This window comes from Aythya ferina (assembly GCF_964211825.1).
Source record: "Aythya ferina genome assembly, contig: HAP1_SCAFFOLD_29, whole genome shotgun sequence".
In the NCBI taxonomy this organism is placed as follows: Eukaryota; Metazoa; Chordata; class Aves; order Anseriformes; family Anatidae; genus Aythya; species Aythya ferina.
Window position 1 is genome coordinate 925005 of NW_028181463.1, and position 18792 is coordinate 943796.

At 50.7% G+C, this 18792-nt stretch overlaps 1 protein-coding gene across 1 annotated transcript; it reads left to right on the forward strand.

The window, feature by feature from the left end:
- Positions 1 to 17424: 17424 nt before the first annotated feature.
- On the forward strand, positions 17425 to 18366 carry LOC311428051 (olfactory receptor 14C36-like; the record flags this gene model as incomplete). The annotated part of the gene is made up of 1 exon (XM_084539613.1): positions 17425 to 18366. One exon carries the CDS (start codon positions 17425 to 17427, stop codon positions 18364 to 18366), a length of 942 nt encoding a protein of 313 aa, XP_084395739.1.
- Positions 18367 to 18792: the final 426 nt, after the last annotated feature.

Below are 18792 nucleotides of genomic sequence, written 5' to 3' on the forward strand. Positions count from 1 at the left end.
GTTCCAAAGCACTGGAGGTGCCCACTGCTCTAGGTGCCTGCCCAGATCCTCCCATGCTCCCTACCACTCCTAAGTCTCCTGCCTTGGGGCAGGTCTCTGGAGGGCATTCTTCAAGAGTTGCTTATCCTTAAACAACAGTTGAAACACATTCAGGAGACATCACAATAGGACCATCCCATGGATATTCTAAGCTTTGTAGAGCTGTTGTAATTAGCCTGGAGGAGAAGGGGAAGTGAAGGAGATAGTGAAGAAGTGGAGAAGTGTCCCTCCCTTTTCTCCCCCTAGATTGGCTCCCTAAAGCAAAAAAGTCGAGTGTAATTCTTAATAGTTTCTGAGTGATGGTTCCTGAGGTATGGAGGTGATGGCAATGCTCAGTACAAAGAACAGGTTTGTCACATGACCAGTAATTTTCCTGACTCATAAGCCAGTGCTACACAACATAGCAAAATAACTTTAAACCAGACCCAGAAATGATAAAGAGCACAACGGGAACACGTGTAGTAAGTAATGTGCTATACAACACATTTCTGAAAACAAGCCCAACAGACCTGAGATCCAAAATGTCGACCTTGTGATCAGCAACTATTAAACTGGTCTAATGCTTATAACAATTTAACTTTAGCACTCTGTGGTAAGATCTGTCATTATCTCAACCCTTCGTGCCCCACACTGGGTGCCAAAAAGACTGCTGTGGTTTAACACGACAGTTTGAGTACATGGAATTATTTGAACAAGTCCAGATCAAGGGGCTAGAGCAAGTCTTCTATGAAGGCACACTGAGGGAACTGGTACTGTTCTGCCTGGAGAAGACAAGGCACCGGGGAAACCTTAGAGCAACCTACCAGTGCTTAGAGAGGACCTACAGGAAAGCTGGGGAGACAGTCTTTGTCTGGGATTGTAGTGATAGGACAAGGATTAATGACTTTAAAATAGAAGATGGCAGGTTTAAATTAGATACATGGAAGAAATTCTTTCCTTTGAGGATGGTGAGGCACTGGAACAGGTTGCCTGGAAAAGCTGTGAATGTCCCATCCCTGGAAGTGTTCAAGGACAGGTTGGAATGTGTTTTGAGCAACCCGGTCTAGTGCAAAGTGTCCCTGCCCACTGCAGGGGGGTTGGAATAGGACGATCTCTAGGTCTTTCCAACCCAAACCATGATCCCATGTTTCTGTGATTATCTACGACACTGCCATCATTGACCATGTGAAGCTCATATAGGCTCTCCTCAGAGATTTTAACCAAGCCCTTTCCCAAAATTTCACCATCCCCCTGGCCAGTCCTCAGGTTGCTTAGAGTTGGTTTCAGAAGGCCGAGAGAGGTGCTGGTACAGCTGCTGACATCATCATAAGACCTATCTCAAAGACCTTGGAAAGGACAAATTGATTAAAGACATTCCTCAAGACTTAGAAAAGGCAGATGTCAAACCCATCTTCTACTAGAAGGCTGAGCAAAAGGATGATTAAGCCTAACCAAGGACTATAACGCCAGCCTTCACCCTAGCCCCCAATCAAGAACTAAACAAATCTCCAATCTCCAAAGCTTGATCTTCCCCTATAAATTGAGCAGGCATCTTGAGAAGAACACCGATCCTTCCCTTAAAGCCCTACCATTCCCATAACCCTAGAAGGTGACCTCTAATCCCTAAATGTTAATCTGAACACCTAATTACCAAAACTCTCCACCATGCACACAACGCATCTCAGCTTCAACCCCACTTCTATCCCTAACTTCAGCTGTTTGTCCCCTTATGGCAGGGCAGGGACTGCGAGGTCCTGCAGCAGTCCCATGGCATTGGAAGAGGCATGTGAGGTGACAGGTATGTGATCAGATCAGAGACCACAAGGAGGAGCTGGCTGGGAATGCTAGGATGGGATCAGGTGTGCCTCAGGATGTGCAGGGCCTGCAGGAGGCACATGGTGGTGAAGGAGGCTGGGAGGCCACTTCTGTCTCTGGATCTGATGGACCTGCAGCAGGAATGTGGCACAGATAGGGACCGTAAATGGCAGAAGCATGCTCAAGGCATTGAAGATGATGGTGAGGCACCTTCTGTTGTGGTCAGGTGAGAGACCACAGGAAGGCTGATGGGATGGGAGTCATGCTTGAGGTATAGCTAGTGAGACCATAGAATCAGAGAATGGCAAGGGACTTTAAAGATCACCTATAGCCAGCCCTCTGGCCATAAGCAGGGATGCCCCCCATGAGAACAGGTTGCCCAGAGCCCTTTGGACAGGAATCCCTTCCTCTGTTGCATCAACTACACCTCTCAGCTTGGTGTCATCTGCACACTTGCTGAGGGTGCACTCGACCCCACTGTCTATGTCATCAGTAATAATATTAACCAATACGGGTCTGAGGACAGACCCCTGAGGTACAAGACTCATCACCAGCCTCCACTTGGACATAGAGCCATTGAGCACCACTCCCTGCATGTGACCTTCAGGCCAACTCCTTACCCACTGAATGGTTCACCCATCAAATGCATATCTCTCTAATTTGGAGACTAGGATGTCATGTGGGACCATGGCAATGGTCTTACAGAAGTCCAAGTAGATGACATTGGTCGGTCTTCCCTTGTTGTCTGATGTGGTCACTCCATTGTAGAAAGCCACCAAATTGGTCAGGCAAGATTTATCCTTTGGTGAAGCCATGCTGGGTGTCTGAGATCACCTCTTTGTCTAGCATGTGCCTTGACATTGATACCAGGAGGATCTTTTCCATGATCTTGCCAGACACAGAGGTGAGGCTCAGCATTCAATAGTTCCACGGCTTCTCATTTCTACCCTTTTTAAAAATGGGAGTGATGTTTTCCTTTTTCCGGTCAGCAGGGACTTCACCCGACTGACAGGACTCTTCAAATATGATGGGGAGATGCTTGGCAACTACATCAGCCAGTTCCCTCAGGACCCTGGGATGCATGTCATCAGGCCCCATAGACTTGTACTTGTTGAGTTTCTTCAGGTGGTCTCAAACATGCTCTTCACTTAGAGTGGGTGGGACTTTGCACCCCCAGCCTCCATCCGTGGGTTCAGGGAAATGAAAGACTTGGGAAGCCTGACTGGCAGAGAAGACTGAGGCAACAATGTTGTTGAGTCCCTCAGCCTTCTCCATGTCTGTCATTCTCATCCATCACAAGGCGTACACTCTCCTTGGCCTTTTTTTTATGAGCAGTGAATCTGTAGAATCCCTTCCTATTATTCCTGGCATCCCTTGAGAAGATCAATTCCATCTGTGCCTTAACTTTCCTTATCCCATCCCTGCACACCCAAAACTGAAACATGTGAGAGGGCCTGGGAAAAGGAACGCTGGCTCCATAGATGCCACTTGGGAAACAGAACTTGTAGGTAGGAAGCATGATTTTGTGGAGGTGCAACGCTGATGGGCACATTGTGCAGGATGCTCCTAAAGACCTTTGTGCCCTTTTCCCTCCTGACTACAACGCCACTTCCTTCTCAGGAATGGAGGAGGCAACAGAGGTGAGACAGATACACTGAGATGTTAAATGTCATCAGAAAGCTGATCCCAGTAAGATATGGGGAGGTCAGGAGCAGCCTGAACAAGAGACGTGAGATTTTGGGGTGGTATGAGGAGCATGACCAGCAGAAATTAATGATTTCATAGAGGTAAGCGAATTCATGCTATGCCAATCCTGCAGTAACACTGACTTAAAACAGTAATGTATGTCCCTTCATCGGGAGGAAGAGCAGAGTTTGCTGGTGTGACACCTCCACTGTCTTTGTCCCTGTAACTGCAGTCCAGCCCAGCACATGAAACCCTTATAAGATAAGTCAGGGGTGTGTTTAGAAAATAAAATAAATAAAATAAAATAAAATAAAATAAAATAAAATAAAATAAAATAAAATAAAATAAAATAAAATAAAATAAAATAAAACAAGATTGGAATGACCATTGGATCCTGAGAAATAAAGCCTGAATGTCAGTACACACCTGGACATCCATGGTCTCTCTTGAGTCTTCTGTGGAAAACTCAGGGTGAAAAATAAAGAAAATATATCTTTATTGGCTGTAGCTGTACCCATGAGCTTGGCCTCTTTGGGGAAATTGTCCGTTTCCAGACACAGAAACCAACATTGGGTAGAGTGAAAAGACCTGCCCAGTCAATAGAGTAGGGCAAAGTCCTACTTCCTGTGCTATAGATGCAGAAGGCAAAAGAATTGCATTGTGCCTGACACTACTCTGGGACGTGTCACCCAGGTCGGGCAACTTTACCTTAGTGCTGACAAGTCCATCACTAAAGCACACTACCATGCTCTAAATCTACACCTTGGCTCTCCTGTCAATGACTCAGCTCATGGATGGATATCAGGGTGTCTTGGTTAGCGTGATGCTGCCTCAGGTGCGCCACCGTGGTAGCCATTGGCACCTGCTGTTCTTCAAACCTCAGCAAACCCCCAACAGAAGGATTCTGTGGAAGGCCAAGCAAGGTAGACAACTGGTTCATGTCCTTTGTCTCCAAGGCAGCTCTGCCAAAGCCCCACCGGTGGTGCCCTCTTGAAACTCAGAATTCCCTCTCCTGAAGCAGTCTATGCTGAGGATGCACATAGCCTCTGGGCCAGTCCCAATGGGGTGCTTTGGCCATTCCTTCCCAGTTAGACTCACTTCAGCCTCCAGTACAGTTAACTGTTGGGATCCCCCTGTCACTCCAGATATACAGGTGGGTTCTACCTCTTTCTAGCTTGATGGCATTAGGGTACTCTGTGAACCGTTGTGCAGTATAGCCTGATACATTTGTGGGTCTGATGCACCAGGCCATTAAATATACCCAGTCCAGTAAACCCGATTGTTCCTTTCTTCCCCGCCTCCCCCTGTCTGGAAGCAGGCCCCCTCTAGTCCTGCTCATAGTATTCATTACGGTGTCTGGTAGACGAACCACTGGAAACACGTCCCCCCACAGCACAGTCATCCCACAGGTCAGGGGCAGGGTAATGACAGCCAAGGGACGCATTTGGCTGCAGGAGTTGTGGCAAAACTCAGGCTGAAATACTCAAGAGCAAGACACTTCAAATGGCTGAGCCAGAACCCATCTGCATATCCCAGTTTGGGAATCCCTTCTGTCAGGGATATGAAAGCAAAAAATGTGAAACGACTCATCAGGTCAATACACACAGTAAGGTAAACTCACAGGTATTGTGCTTGAGTCTGAGAAGGCAAAAAGCATTGTGTTGTGCCTCGGACTAATCAAGGAGACCTAATGCAGCTCGTCTCTGAGATAAAGCAAACACTCTAAGAATTGTGAAGGAGATGGAATCGTGGCCTAACATGAAGAAGGATGTACATCACTGGTGAAGGAACTGTCTTTCTATTCCATCACCAAACTGCATTAGAGAAGCACCACAACACCTAAAGGTCATATGTCTCATGACTCTGTCATCCCACGGGGCAGGGGAAGGGAGATGACAGTGAAGGAATGTATTTGGTTGGGGAAGGTGGGGCCCAGCAGAGACAAGGAGTCAAGGCAGTGGGGTGGGAGAGGCCAGCAGAAGCAGCCCAAGGGGTGGTGCTGCTTGTGAGGACACGTTTGTGGCAGCAGCCTGAGTGGGCAGCAGCTGTGCACAGGTGAGGGGAGGCCAGGAAGCACGTGCCAAGAGCGCTGCTGCCAGCAGAGCCAAGGCCAGGACCGAGCCCAAGGACAGGGGGCTGCAAGGGTCATACTGAACTCCCTACCCCTGCAGCAGCCACCCTGGCCCTCAGCAGATGTGATGGCCAGCTGCACGGGGAGGTGCTGGCGTGCATCAGAGAGCAGCAAGGAGGGCACTGGAGAGGGCCAGGACCAGGCGGGTGGCAGAGCCCCATGCAGGGGCTGGCTGGGGGTCCCCTCTGCTGCAGCCAGTGCACGCAGCGTGGCAGGAGGAGGACAGGCAGGGTTCATGGCCACCTTGCTGGGGAAGAGCCCTGATCTGGAGGACAATGTTTTCCTGCTCGGAAAGATAAGGAGCTCCGGCTTTGACCCACGATTTGTGTCTTTACCGTCTCCCTGTGCACCACAGAGCAGAGCCAGGCCCTGGGCCCTTCCTGACATCCCTGCAGGCCCTGGTGATATCAGTTCAGAAGGACATTTGGTTCTCTCCCTATTAGAATAATAAAACCAAATTTGAAATACGTTGCTATGTTTAATTAGACGGAAGACTAGAAACCTTTTATGTCTGATGCTACCTTAGTCACTAACACCTTATCTGTAAGGCCGTACAGAATTGTAACCCAGGATGGAGGAGAGGGATAAGATAATCTAGTGCTAGAGTATGTGCCTGTAAAAATAGGTGAGGAACTTGTGATTTACAAGCAGTGCTATAGGCTGGGAGATAAGTGGTTGGAAAGCTGCCTGGCAGAGGAGGACCTGGGAGTATTGGTTGATGGTCAGCTGAATATGAGCCAGCAGTGTGCTCAGGTGGCCAAGAAGGCCAACGGCATCCTGGCTTGTATCAGAAACAGTGTGACCAGCAGGGCTAGGGAGGTGATTGTCCCCCTGTACTCAGCTCTGGTGAGGCCGCACCTCAAGTACTGTGTTCAGTTTTGGGCCCCTCAATACAGGAAAGACATCGAAAGACAGCTCTACAAGAAGGACATGGAGGTGCTTGAGCGAGTCCAGAGAAGGGCGACGAAGCTGGTGAGGGGTCTGGAGAACAAGTCCTACGAGGAGCGGCTGAGGGAGCTGGGCTTGTTCAGCCTGGAGAAAAGGAGGCTCAGGGGCGACCTTATCGCTCTCTACAGATACCTTAAAGGAGGCTGTAGCGAGGTGGGGGTTGGTCTCCTCCCACGTGCCCAATGACTGGATGAGGTGGGAATGGGCTAAAGTTGTGCCAGGCGAGGTTTAGTTTGGATGTTAGGAAGAACTTCTCTTCCGAAAGGGTTGTTAGGCATTGGAATGGGCTGCCCGGGGAAGTGGTGGAGTCACCATCCCAGGACGGCTGCAAGGAATCACTCGCCAGGATCCTTTGCTGTGGCTGCTGTGTGCCCTGGGGCTGTTGAGCTCTCCTCTGCCTGCTCACACCAGACTGAGCACTTGAGCTCTTGTCAGTCCACCTCAGGCATAACATGGTGCTCAGCGGTAAATATTGGGGCCATCTTTCCAAGTTAAGGTTACAGTTTCTCAGAGACTGGCAGTACAGTGGTCTGCTTGTGGGAATTGAAAAGTTACTAAATATTCCTCATGTTTGGGGTTGGAATATCTTTTTCTTTCGTTTTTCTTTTCCTTTCCCTTACTTATGTGTCTATCTCTCTGAGTTTTTAAGGTTTTGTTTTGATTTGTTTTGTTTTGCTTTCCCCTTCTCCCTCTAGATGTGTTTCCTCCTCTCCCTCTAGAGGAAGAGGAAGCAGGCAGCTCATGCATGTGTAGTTTGTGGTTGAGGTGAGCAAGGAGGAGTCTGGCTATGGTGCCAGGAAATGGAGGTCCGTGAAGCTGCAGGAGCCCTGCTCTCTTGCCTGGCAGATCCCCAGCACACAGTGCCTGTGCCCCGCAGGGCCAGCCCCGCTCCCCAGAGCAGCACAAGAGGCCTGGCCCAGCCACAGAGCAGCCTGCCCCGAGCAGGGGCCTGCACAATGAGCTTTCTCCTTCTCATTTCTGCTTTTATACAGGCCCAGCAATGCTGCCCTGCTCTTCCCTAGGGCCATCCCTGCTCCCAGAGAGCCTTGCCCAGGGCACTGTGTCCGTGCTGGCCAGGTCAGCCATTGCTGCTTCCTGCCCTGTGCTCCCCACAGAGCCCCAAGCTGGCGGTGGTGCTGTGAGAGCCAGGGGCTGTGGTGCCCTGGGATCCCCGGGGGTCTCCCTCCCTGCCCATGCTGCTCAGGGTGGGCTGGAGACCTATGTCCATGGGGATCTCTGCTGCTGAGCCCCTTTCCATCTGCCCTGATGGCTCAGCTGCACAGGGCAGTGCTGGGCAGGGCCATGGGGTGTTTCTGAGGGCACAAAGGGCAGGCGAGTGCTGCATCAGACCTGGTCCATGAGGCCTCAAGAAGGTTATCCTCAATTATTCTACACTCTTAGAGGTCTCTGTCCGCTGGCTCTTCAGCACCACTCCTGGCATGGCAGAGCTGTCCTTACCCCATGGACTCCTCAGATTCCCTTTTTTCTTTACGAAACTCTTCTTTGGATGGCCATTAATTTTATGGGATTCTAATCCCTACCAACTCAGCGTTGCATGTTCTCCCTGCAGATCCCCTGACATCTCCTGGCAGCTCCAGATTCCTCTCCAGGCTGACAGTGGCCATGAGCCCCACTGCAGGGGGGCAGTGCCATGCAGATGAGTCCAAGACCAGTTGTTGTCAGGTGCTGCCATAAAGCTCTTGGTCAGGCCCTTGGTCCCTCACAGACTGCCCTTGGACTTTAAGTCTATGTCCTTCACTCCACAAAGTCCCAAATAGAACCCCATTTGTTCCTGTGGTGCTAGCTGGGAGGCAGCTGTGACTCAGGGCTGCACAGTGCCTGCTGCTGCCTGCAGGGACAGGGATGCCACTATAGAGACAACAGGACTGCCACCAAGGTAAATGAGATATCAGGGCTTACCCAGAAAAACAAAAAAAGAAGCACAATGTGGAAGCAAAAAGAGAGCAGCAGTGTAAAGGCCACGTCCTGCTGCTGGCCATGGCCATGGCTCCAGGGAAGCAGCAGCCCTGACCCGAAGGTAGCAGAGAGGCAGAGCCCAGCAGGCAGTGAGGGGCAGCCCCAAGAACCACCAGGGCTGCTCCTGCATGTGGCAGCTGGGCTCTTGGTCCTGAGCCCCTCCTGCGTGCTGGGGCTGCTCCCCCAGCTCCTGAGGAGATGGCAAGAGAGATGGCAGCTGAGACCAATCAGGTTCTAACAGCTTCTCAATTGTCTTTATCTAGAAGGCAGGCATGGTTCTACAGGTACATGAGATATTTTTGTGAAAAAAAAAAATAAAAATAATTGAAAGATTTGAAAATAAAGATACCATTATAAAATGAAAATCTAATAGTGCAGTATAATATATTACAACAGAAGTATAGCAAAAGAATATTCTAACAATTTTTTAGAAAAACAGTGAGTCCTGGCTGGATTGGGGGCTTCAATATTACTGACGAAGGAACATATATCCGAAGAGTTTCCACAAGGCATCCTTGAGCTGCTGGTTCCTCATGCTGTAGATGAGGGGGTTCAGTGCTGGAGGCAACACTGAGTACAATAATGACACCACCAGGTCCAAGGATGGCGAAGAGATGGAGAAGGGCTTCAAGTAGACAAATATGGCAGTACTGACAAAGACGGAGACCACGGCCAGGTGAGGGAGGCACGTGGAAAAGGCTTTGTGCCGGCCCTGAGAAGAGGGCATCCTCAGCACTGCCCTGAAGATCTGCACATAGGACAACACAATGAAAAGAAAACAACCAAATGTTAAAGAAAAACTAAAGAGAAGTACCCCGACTTCTCTGAGGTAGTAGTCTGAGCAGGAGAGCTTGAGGATGTGGGGGATTTCACAGAAGAACTGGTCCACAGCATTGCTTTGGCAGAGGGGCAGGGAAAATGTAGTGGCCGTGTGCAGGACAGCATTGAGAAAGCCACTGCCCCAGGCAGCTGCTGCCATCTGGGCACAAGCTCTGCTGCCCACGAGGCTCCCGTAGTGCAGGGGCTTGCAGATGGCAACATAGCGGTCATAGGCCATGATGGTGAGAAGGGAATATTCTGCTCCAAACAATAAGACAAAAAAGAAGACCTGTGCAGCACATCCTTGATAGGAGATGGCCCTGGTGTCCCAGAGGGCATTGGCCATGGCTTTGGGCAGAGTGGTGGAGATGGATCCCACATCGAGGAGGGCGAGGTTGAGGAGGAAGAAGTACATGGGGGTGTGGAGGCGGTGGTTGCAGGCTACGGCGCTGAGGATGAGGCCGTTGCCCAGGAGGGCAGCCAGGTAGATGCCCAGGAAGAGCGCGAAGTGCAGGAGCTGCAGCTTGCGCGTGTCTGCGAATGCCAGCAGGAGGAACTCAGTGACAGAGCTGATGTTGGGCATTCTCTGACATTGTAAACCTTTTTCTGTTAAAGAGGAAATTGCAGAAAAATGTTAAAACAAATTTCTCTGAGGAAAACCTATTGTGTGTCATAGAGCACCCCCAAACACAGCCTCTCTCTTTGCAGGAGAACCTTTCTGCATCTGTCTTGCTTGAGCCGTGACTGGTGCTGGCTGAGAGGAGCACTGGGAACAGGGGCTGCTGTGGCTCCACAGGAGTTCTTCCTGCTGTGCAGCTGGAGGGAGGCAGAAACACGGGGGAAATTTACATTCCGTCCACTGTTCAGATCCATGAGATCTGCAGTGTTGTTGCAAAAAACTCATCTTAATACAGAGGCAGAGCTGCAGGGATTTTGTTTCCTTTGTTTTGTTCCTATTATCCCAGTAACACTTAGCAGAGGTATTGGATGGTTGAGCTCCCTGACATTTCCTGTGCACTCCTAGAGAAACCCTGTGGGTGACAGGAGGAAAACAGACTGTCCCTTGGTGAAGACTGAGCAGAGCAGCTCTGTCGATCAGACCAGTTCTCAGCAGTCAATTGTCACCCCTCTGAGCTGCAGGACAATTGCTCTCAGATGTTTCCCTGAGAAAAAATGTAGATGACTGCTAATCGTGAAGGGCCAAATCAAGCCAGAGTTTGAGAGCTTCTCCTCGTATGGGCTCTGCCTGTACTGCTGGCCATGCCTGCCCCACAGCCCATGGGCTGCAGGGGAAGAGGAGGCCAGGGAGGGGCTGCTCCAGGGGAAGGTGTCTGCACTGCAGGGCATGGCTGCGAAGTGCCCGAATCCCCCCTGCCACTGCGTTTCTGCCAACAGCTCCTTCTGGCCGCCTGCCCCTCTCTCTGCTGCCTGCAGCTGTCCCTGCCGGGAGCTGCTGCTCTGCGCCCACCTCTTCTTTCCCCCTGCCCGTGCTCACAGACCCCATCCCACGCGGCTGTGCTCAGCGCTGCCCTGCAGCACCCTGCCACCAACAGGGCCCTGCCAAGGGGCACCTCCATGGCTGCAGGAGCTATGGGGCAGCTGTCAGAGAGCCCAGCATGGCCAGCCAGGGCAGGGTGTTCTGGGCTGACCGGGGGCACCTGCTTTAGGGCACTTCAAGGGGATTCTGCCAGACTTCCTCACCTCGCAGGGCAACCCAGCAGGACTCTCAAAGCCTACTGCATTGCCCACTGCCCTCCCAGAAACAAGACCCAGCAGGAGACCCTTCCAGGACCTGCAGTTGCACGGCCCTTCAGCCAGACCCTTACCTTGTCAAGGGCTGTGCAGGTTTCTCCTGCAGGCAGCTCTCAGCATCCTCCCACTGCCAACTGCCTCCAAGCCCTCTCTCCTTCTCTCCTGTCTGTGTGCCAGCTGCGGTCAGAGCCCCCAGCCCTGCTGCGCTGTGCAGAGGAGCTGCTCCTGGCCACAGCTGTCTCTCTGCACCAGGATCCCTTTTCAAATGAGTTTAATCTGTCGCAGGAGCCCAGCCCAGCTCAGCACCAGAGGCCTAGATCAAGGCACTGCAATCACCCCTCTGGGGGCTTTGCTGATGAGCCCACGAACCTCAGGCACTCAGAGACAATTGAAGACATCTCTGCAGAAGTCCAAGTCAGAGGCAAGTTTCCTGCAGTGTCCTCCTGAGGGCGAGCACTGACACAGCCTCCCTTGGAGCTCGTTAGAGCCAAACCCTGGAGGCAGTGAGGACAAGGAGACAAAGGCAATGTGAATGTGACAGTGATGTGTAGGAAAACTGGATGTGTGTCACCAATCACAAGGGACAGGTCTTATTGCATGGCACACATGAAGGGAGATCCTTTGCCTTGACAGGTTGCTCATGGCTCTTTGTGGGGCAATGTGCATGGGATGTGCATGGCCAAGTGCAGGAGAATGGTACAACCCCTGCCTGCTTCATGCGGGGGGGTGAGGAGGCAATGAGGCCCTGGTGCTTTAACGATCAGCTGTCTCCTCATAGGCCTCAGTGGCAGAGACAAGAGCCATAGCCATGCACACAAAGACCTGGGTTGTGACTTTGAGCCCTCGTTGAGCCCTTGATCCTTTCCACACCAGGCTGTCCTAGGGTCTCCCAGACTTGTACCTCCTGAGGGCTGCAGACCCTCTTCTGTGTGGTGCCACACTGGATCTGAGCTTGAGTATGATAACTCAGATTTTCTTGGAGGTCCTGCTCCTCATAAGGCAGCTCTGTAGGAAGCTGGCCTGGTTCCTGGTGAGCAGGCACCACAGCTCATAAGGCATCCCTCGTGGTGCCCAGGCCCTCCTCCTCCTGGTCACTGCTCCCTCAGTAGAGTCTGCCCTGATGTGTAGTTCCTATTCCTCTGGCACAGGACTAGGCATTTATTGTTCAAGATGTTCCTTTAGGCAAACTACTGCAGTTTCTCAAGATTCCACTGGACAGATGCTCCATTCTGTCAGGTGTTCATGTCTGCAGGCAGATAGTTCAACCTTCCCATGTCTGTGCTGTCTCTGACAAGATAGCAGCATCAGGAGCTGCATGGAACGTTTGGATAATACAGGAGTAAGAAGCTGAATAAAAGTGCAGCATAGAATCACAGGAGAGTAGGGGATGGAAGGCTGCCAGGTTCCACCTCTTCTGTGCTTCCTTCTCATGCATGCTGTCAGTTTGTCTGGAGCTGCGTCCTGAATGTTATGGGGCTGTGCAGGTGAAAATTAGAAGGGCCAAAGCCCAGCTGGAGCTCAATCCATCTACTACTGTCAAAGACAAAAAAAAAAAAAAAAAAAAAAAAAGTTTATATAAATACTTTTATAACAGAGGATTTAGAAGAATGATCATCTTTAATGGGTGTGTGGGAAAACCTGATGACAAAACCTGAGGAACATAATGCCTTCTTTTCCTGTCTCTACCAGCAAGACCAGTTGTTCCCCTGGATATTTCTTCCAGCTCATGGTCAGAGCTACACTTCAAGTTTCACTTTGTGGCTGTTTTTTCTCTCCTGCTCTTTCCTACTACCAAAGAAAGCTCCATCAGGGTGGAAACCTCTCCTGAAGTAGGCATCCCAACCCAGCAGGCTCCTTGCGGCCTCTCAGCCAACCAGACACAAGTCACCTCAGCAGCAGCTTCCAAGCCATGGACCTGCTGCTGGCCTTGCAGCTTCTTGGCTACACACAGCCAAGCCTTGTGCCTGCTGCTGCCCAGTCATGGACTCAAGCAGAAGGGACAGGACAACCCATCTGGGGGCCTTCTTTCTGCCTGGGTCCTCCTGGCTCTGGAGGCAGAGGGGATCCCCCAGTCAGCATGCCAAGCAGGTGCCTTCTGCTGGCCTAGCAGGGCCACTGCCAGATGTCAGCCCAAAAGTGCAGATGCCAGGTCTATGTCAAGGGTGACCTTCCACCTCCAGACACAAGTGACCTCACAGTCCCTTTCCGTGACAGGTTCCTGCTGCTGCCCTATCAAGTGCAGAGACAGAAGTGACCTCACAGTCCCTGCCACAGTCACATTCCTGCTGCTGGGGCAGGAGATCCTGAGGCAGAGATGACTTCTCTCTCACCCCCTAGGTACCTGTTTTTCTCTTTCTGGGGTAGAGAATAAGCAAAGTTTTAATGGCAGCATGTATTATCCTGCTAGTGGTGTCAGGTCTTTGGTTAAGACATAGACAAGGTCTGCGGTTTTAGGTCTGCCAAGGAGTCTAGGGTTAAATAGAGCATTTTAATGTTAGTGCTAAGGGAAGGCATTGGGGTTAGTAAGAGAAAAAAAAAAAAAAAAAAAAAAAAAAGATTCCTTTCAGAGTACCATAGTAGCATTTAGGTTTAGGGATTGAAATTCCTGTTTCAAGTAAGGAAAGGGCCATATGTGACTGTTTTAAGTCAGTGTTACTCCAGCATCCACTTTACATAAACCCTCTTCCTTCTATGAAATCGTAAGTTGCTGCTGGCCAAGCTCTTCTTCCCACAGATTCACAGAATCACAGAATTGTCTAGGTTGGAAGAGACCTCAAGATCATTGAGTCCAACCTCTGACCTAACACTAACCAGTCCTCCACTAAACCATATCGCTAAGTTCAACATCTAAACATATTTAAAGACCTCCAGGGATGGTGACTCCACCAATTCCCTGGGCAGCCCATTCCAATGCCTCACAACCCTCTCGGTAAAGAAGTTCTTCCTAAGATCCAACCAAAAATACCCCTGGTGTAACTTTAGCCTGTTCCCCCTCATCCTGTCACTGGGCATGTGGAAGAACAGACCAACCCCCACCCCTCTACAGCCTCCTTTGAGGTAGCTGTAGAGAGCAATAAGGTCGCCCCTGAGCCTCCTTTTCTCCAGGCTGAACAAGCCCAGCTCCCTCAGCCGCTCCTCGTAGGACTCCAGACCCCTCACCAGCTTTGTGTTTTCTCTGGACTTGCTGGAGCACCTCGATGTCCTTCTTGTAGCGAGGGGCCCAAAACTGAACACAGTACTCGAGGTGTGGCCTCACCAGAGCCAAGTGCAGGGGGACAATCACTTCCCTAGCACTGCTGGTCACACTGCTTCTGATACAAGCCAGGATGCTGTTGGCCTTCTTGGCCACTTGAGCACACTGCTGGCTCATATTCAGCCGACTATCCACCATCACTCCCAGGTCCTTCTCTGCCCGGCAGCTCTCCAACCACTCCTCTCCCAGCCTGTAGCTCTGTTTGTTGTTGTTGCATCCCAGGTGCAGGACCCGGCACTTGGCCTTGTTGAACTTCAGTTGACCTCAGCCCATCGGTCCAGCCAATCCAGATGCTCCTGCAGAGCCTTTCCTACCCTCGAGCAGATCAACAAATGCACCTAACTTGGTGTCATCTGTGAACTTACTGAGGGTGCACTTGATCCCCTCATCCAGATCATCAATAAAGATATTAAAGAGGACTGGCCCTAGTACTGAGTACTAGTGCTAAAGCCAAAACACAGCTTCATACCAGCTACTAGGAGGAAAATTAACTCAATCCTAGCCAACTCCAGGACACCCACAGACTAAGGGCGTGATATCTCTGTGTATATATCAACTGAGAAAAGGTGGTGGTGATTAATTGGAGAGTACTGTAGCTGAGCAAGGTGCAGATGGTATGGAATATAGGGTGCATATTGTCCATGTGTTGGCTGGGATGCACTTAATTTGTTTCCTATTAGATGATACAGTGCTGTGTTTTGTATATAGGATGCAGTTCCAGACAAAGTAACAGCATGCATGAGAAGGAAGAACAGAAAAAGTGGAATCTGGCAGCCTTCTATCCCACACCCTTCACTGATTCAAATTCCATTCAACTAGTTACTGCTGTATTATCCAAACTGTCCTGCAGACTCCTGCTACTGTTATCTTGTAAGAAACAGCATAGTCAGGGTGAGCCACCTGCCTGCAGACATTAACAGCAAACAGAATGGAGCATCAGTGTGGGGCAACCTCGAGAAACTGCGGGATTTTGCCTACACAAACCTCCTGACATTTACAAGGAGAAGAGCCCAATCCTGAACCAGAGGAAGAGGAACCCCACACATGAGGGCAGACTGGGACCCTGCTGAGTGAGCAGTGCCCAGGAGGAGGAGGCCCTGGGCACCACGAGGGATGCCATAGGAGCAGTGGTGCCTGCTCACCAGGAACCAGGCCAGCTCCCTACAGAGCTGCCATATGAGGAGCATGACCACCAAGAAAATCTGAGTTATAAGACTCAGCTCAGGTGGAATGTGACACTACCCACAGAAGGGTCTGCATCCAGCAGAATAAGATTTGGGAGTCCCTCAGACACTCTGGTGAGGAGAGGAGTAATGGCTGTGGCAATGCTGAAAGTCCCATCAGGACTCAGGTCTTTCTGTACATGGGTATGCCTGTTGTCTCTGCCACTGAGGCCTATGAGGAGACAGCTAATTGTTAAAGCACCAGGGCCTCATTGCCTCTTCGCCCCCACCCATGAAGCAGGCAGGGGTCGTACCATTCTCCTGCACTTGGCCATACACATCCCCATCTCCTACTGCCCCACAAAGAGCCCTGAGCAAGGTGTGACTGCTAAGGATCTCCTTTCCCAGGGGACATGGGTCAAGGCCTGGCCCATGTGCTTGGTGACACACATCCAGTTTTCCTACACATCAGTGTCACCTTCACATTGCCTTTGTCTCCTTTTCCTCACTGCCTCCAGGGTTCTGCTCTAACGAGCTCCAAGGGAGGCTGTGTGAGTGCTGGCCCTCAGGGGGACACTGCAGGAAACTTGCCTCTGACTTGCACTTCTGGAGAGATGTCTTCAATTGTCTCTGAGTGCCTGAGGTTCGTGAGCTCATCAGCAAAGCCCCCAGAGGGGTGATTGCAGTGCCTTGGGCTGGTGCTGTGCTGCTGAGCTGGGCTGGGCTCGTGGGACAGAGAGAGCTCGTGGCAAGAGGGCCGTGGTGCAGAGAGACAGCTGTGGCCAGGAGCAGCTCCACTGCACAGCGCAGCAGGGCTGGGGGCTCTGACCGCAGCTGGCACGCAGAGAGGAGAGAAGGAGAGAGGGCTTGGAGGCACTGAGGAGTGCAACAACAGAGGGCAGCATGTGGCAAGACACATCTGCAGGCTCTTGACACCAGGAGGCTCTGGCAGCAGGTGGGGTTGCCAGAGGGGTCTTGTACAGCTGGCACATCATAAGCCTGATATAGCATATTTCAGGGTGGCTCTCACTCTACATGTAATTTGGACTAGGAGAAACTTTAGAGTATGTCATTTATGAATGGGCATTTCAAGAGGAAGACTGAGGCTTGGTTAGTCTGAAGAGAAAGGCTTTTTTGGATTCTCTGCTTTAAGATTCTTGCAGTGGAGGGGAATCTGAGTGAGTGTGAGCACAAAGCTTGTGGGATGAGGTCTGTTAGCGTGGACAGGGAGGAGATGTGGGGACAGAGAACCAGTTACCAGCAGGGCCATGGGCAGGCGGTGAGAGGGAGCTGCTTCCAGAAATGCTGTGCGAGGGAGGGCTCAGGCACCTCCCTGAGAAAATCGCTGCTCTTCTGTCCCACCAGCACAGGGCAGCACAGAAAGACCAGACACAGAGAGACACAGAGAGACCAGCACAGACAGACCAGACGTGATGGACAGACTGGCTGTGCTCTCTGAAGTACACTCTGTAATAGAGGAATCTGTGATTCTGAGGATCCACAAGGTTTTCAATGTAGAGCAGCAGGAATGACAGTATAGAAAAAAGAAATAGCCACAGCCCTTCTCTGCCGTTAGGTGATTTGGGAGCAACAATTTGTTCATAAGAATTAAAATAATCTGAGAATATGCAATGTTCCTCTTTACTTCTTTCTGTAGGTAAGGACTGTTAACTACACTGCCCAAAGCAGAGTCCCCTGCTCCCAGGGACACCCTCGGGAAGCAACAGACAGAGCTCATGAAATGGACCTGCTTAATATCTACTTAATAGGCTGAAACTGAATCAGATATCATCAGATAATTTTGTTGTATTTTCTTACTGCCTTTTCCCTCCTTGGGAGAACCCTATGGCCAAAACCAGCAAATGCCCAACATCAGCTCTGTGAGCGAGTTCCTGCTGCTGGCATTCGCAGACATGCGCGAGCTGCAGCTCCTGCACTTTGCGTTCTTCCTGGGCATCTACCTGGCTGCCCTCCTGGGCAACGGCCTCATCCTCAGCGCCGTAGCCTGCCACCACCGCCTCCACACTGCCATGTACTTCTTCCTCCTCAACCTCGCCCTCCTCGACCTGGGCTGCATCTCCACCACTCTGCCCAAAGCCATGGCCAATGCCCTCTGGGACACCAGGGCCATCTCCTATCAAGGATGTGCTGCACAGGTCTTTCTCTTTGTCTTCTTTATCACAGCAGAGTATTCCCTTCTCACTGTCATGGCCTATGACCGCTACGTTGCCATCTGCAAGCCCCTGCACTACGGGAGCCTCGTGGGCAGCAGAGCTTGTGCCCAGATGGCAGCAGCTGCCTGGGGCAGTGGCTTTCTCAATGCTGTCCTGCACACGGCCAACACATTTTCCCTGCCCCTCTGCCAAGGCAATGCTGTGGACCAGTTCTTCTGTGAAATCCCCCACATCCTCAAGCTCTCCTGCTCAGATGCCTACCTCAGGGAATTTGGGACACTTGTGTTTACTGTTTCTTTAGTCTTTGGTTGTTTTGTTTTCATTGTGTTGTCCTATGTGCAGATCTTCAGGGCTGTGCTGAGGATGCCCTCTGAGCAGGGACGGCACAAAGCCTTTTCCACGTGCCTCCCTCACCTGGCAGTGGTTTCCCTCTTTGTCAGCACTGCCATATTTGCCTACCTGAAGCCCGCTTCCATCTCTTCCCTATCTCTGGACTTGGTGGTGTCACTTTTGTACTCAGTGGTACCTCCAGCAGTGAACCCCCTCATTTACAACATGAGGAACCAGGAGCTCAAAGTTGCAGTGAGGAAGATGATTCTATATGTGCTTCTTAAGCATCAATGTTGTTAATATTATCGTGATTTGTATCATATCATTTTCATATTTAGTAGTATTATCATATTGTAATCATTAATAATAATCCTCTGAAGACTACCATTGTATCTGAGAAATGGACATGACAGATTTTTATATTATTTTTCTTTTTTATTTTTAAAATAATTTTTAATATTGATTTAAATTATTTAGCAATTTATTTACTTTGAATACATCTTCTAATCAACGAATTGAACTAGGCTTCCTCTGTAGGTATAGTCAATTAAGAAAAGAGCATAACTTCACTGGTCTCAGCTGCCATCTCTTCCCATCTCCTCTGGAGCTGGGGGAGCAGCTGCAGCACTCAGGAGGGGCTTGGGGCCAAGATCCAAGCTGACACATGCAGGAGCAGCCCTGGTGGCCCTCGGGGCTGCCCCTCACTGCCTGCTGGGCTCTGCCTCT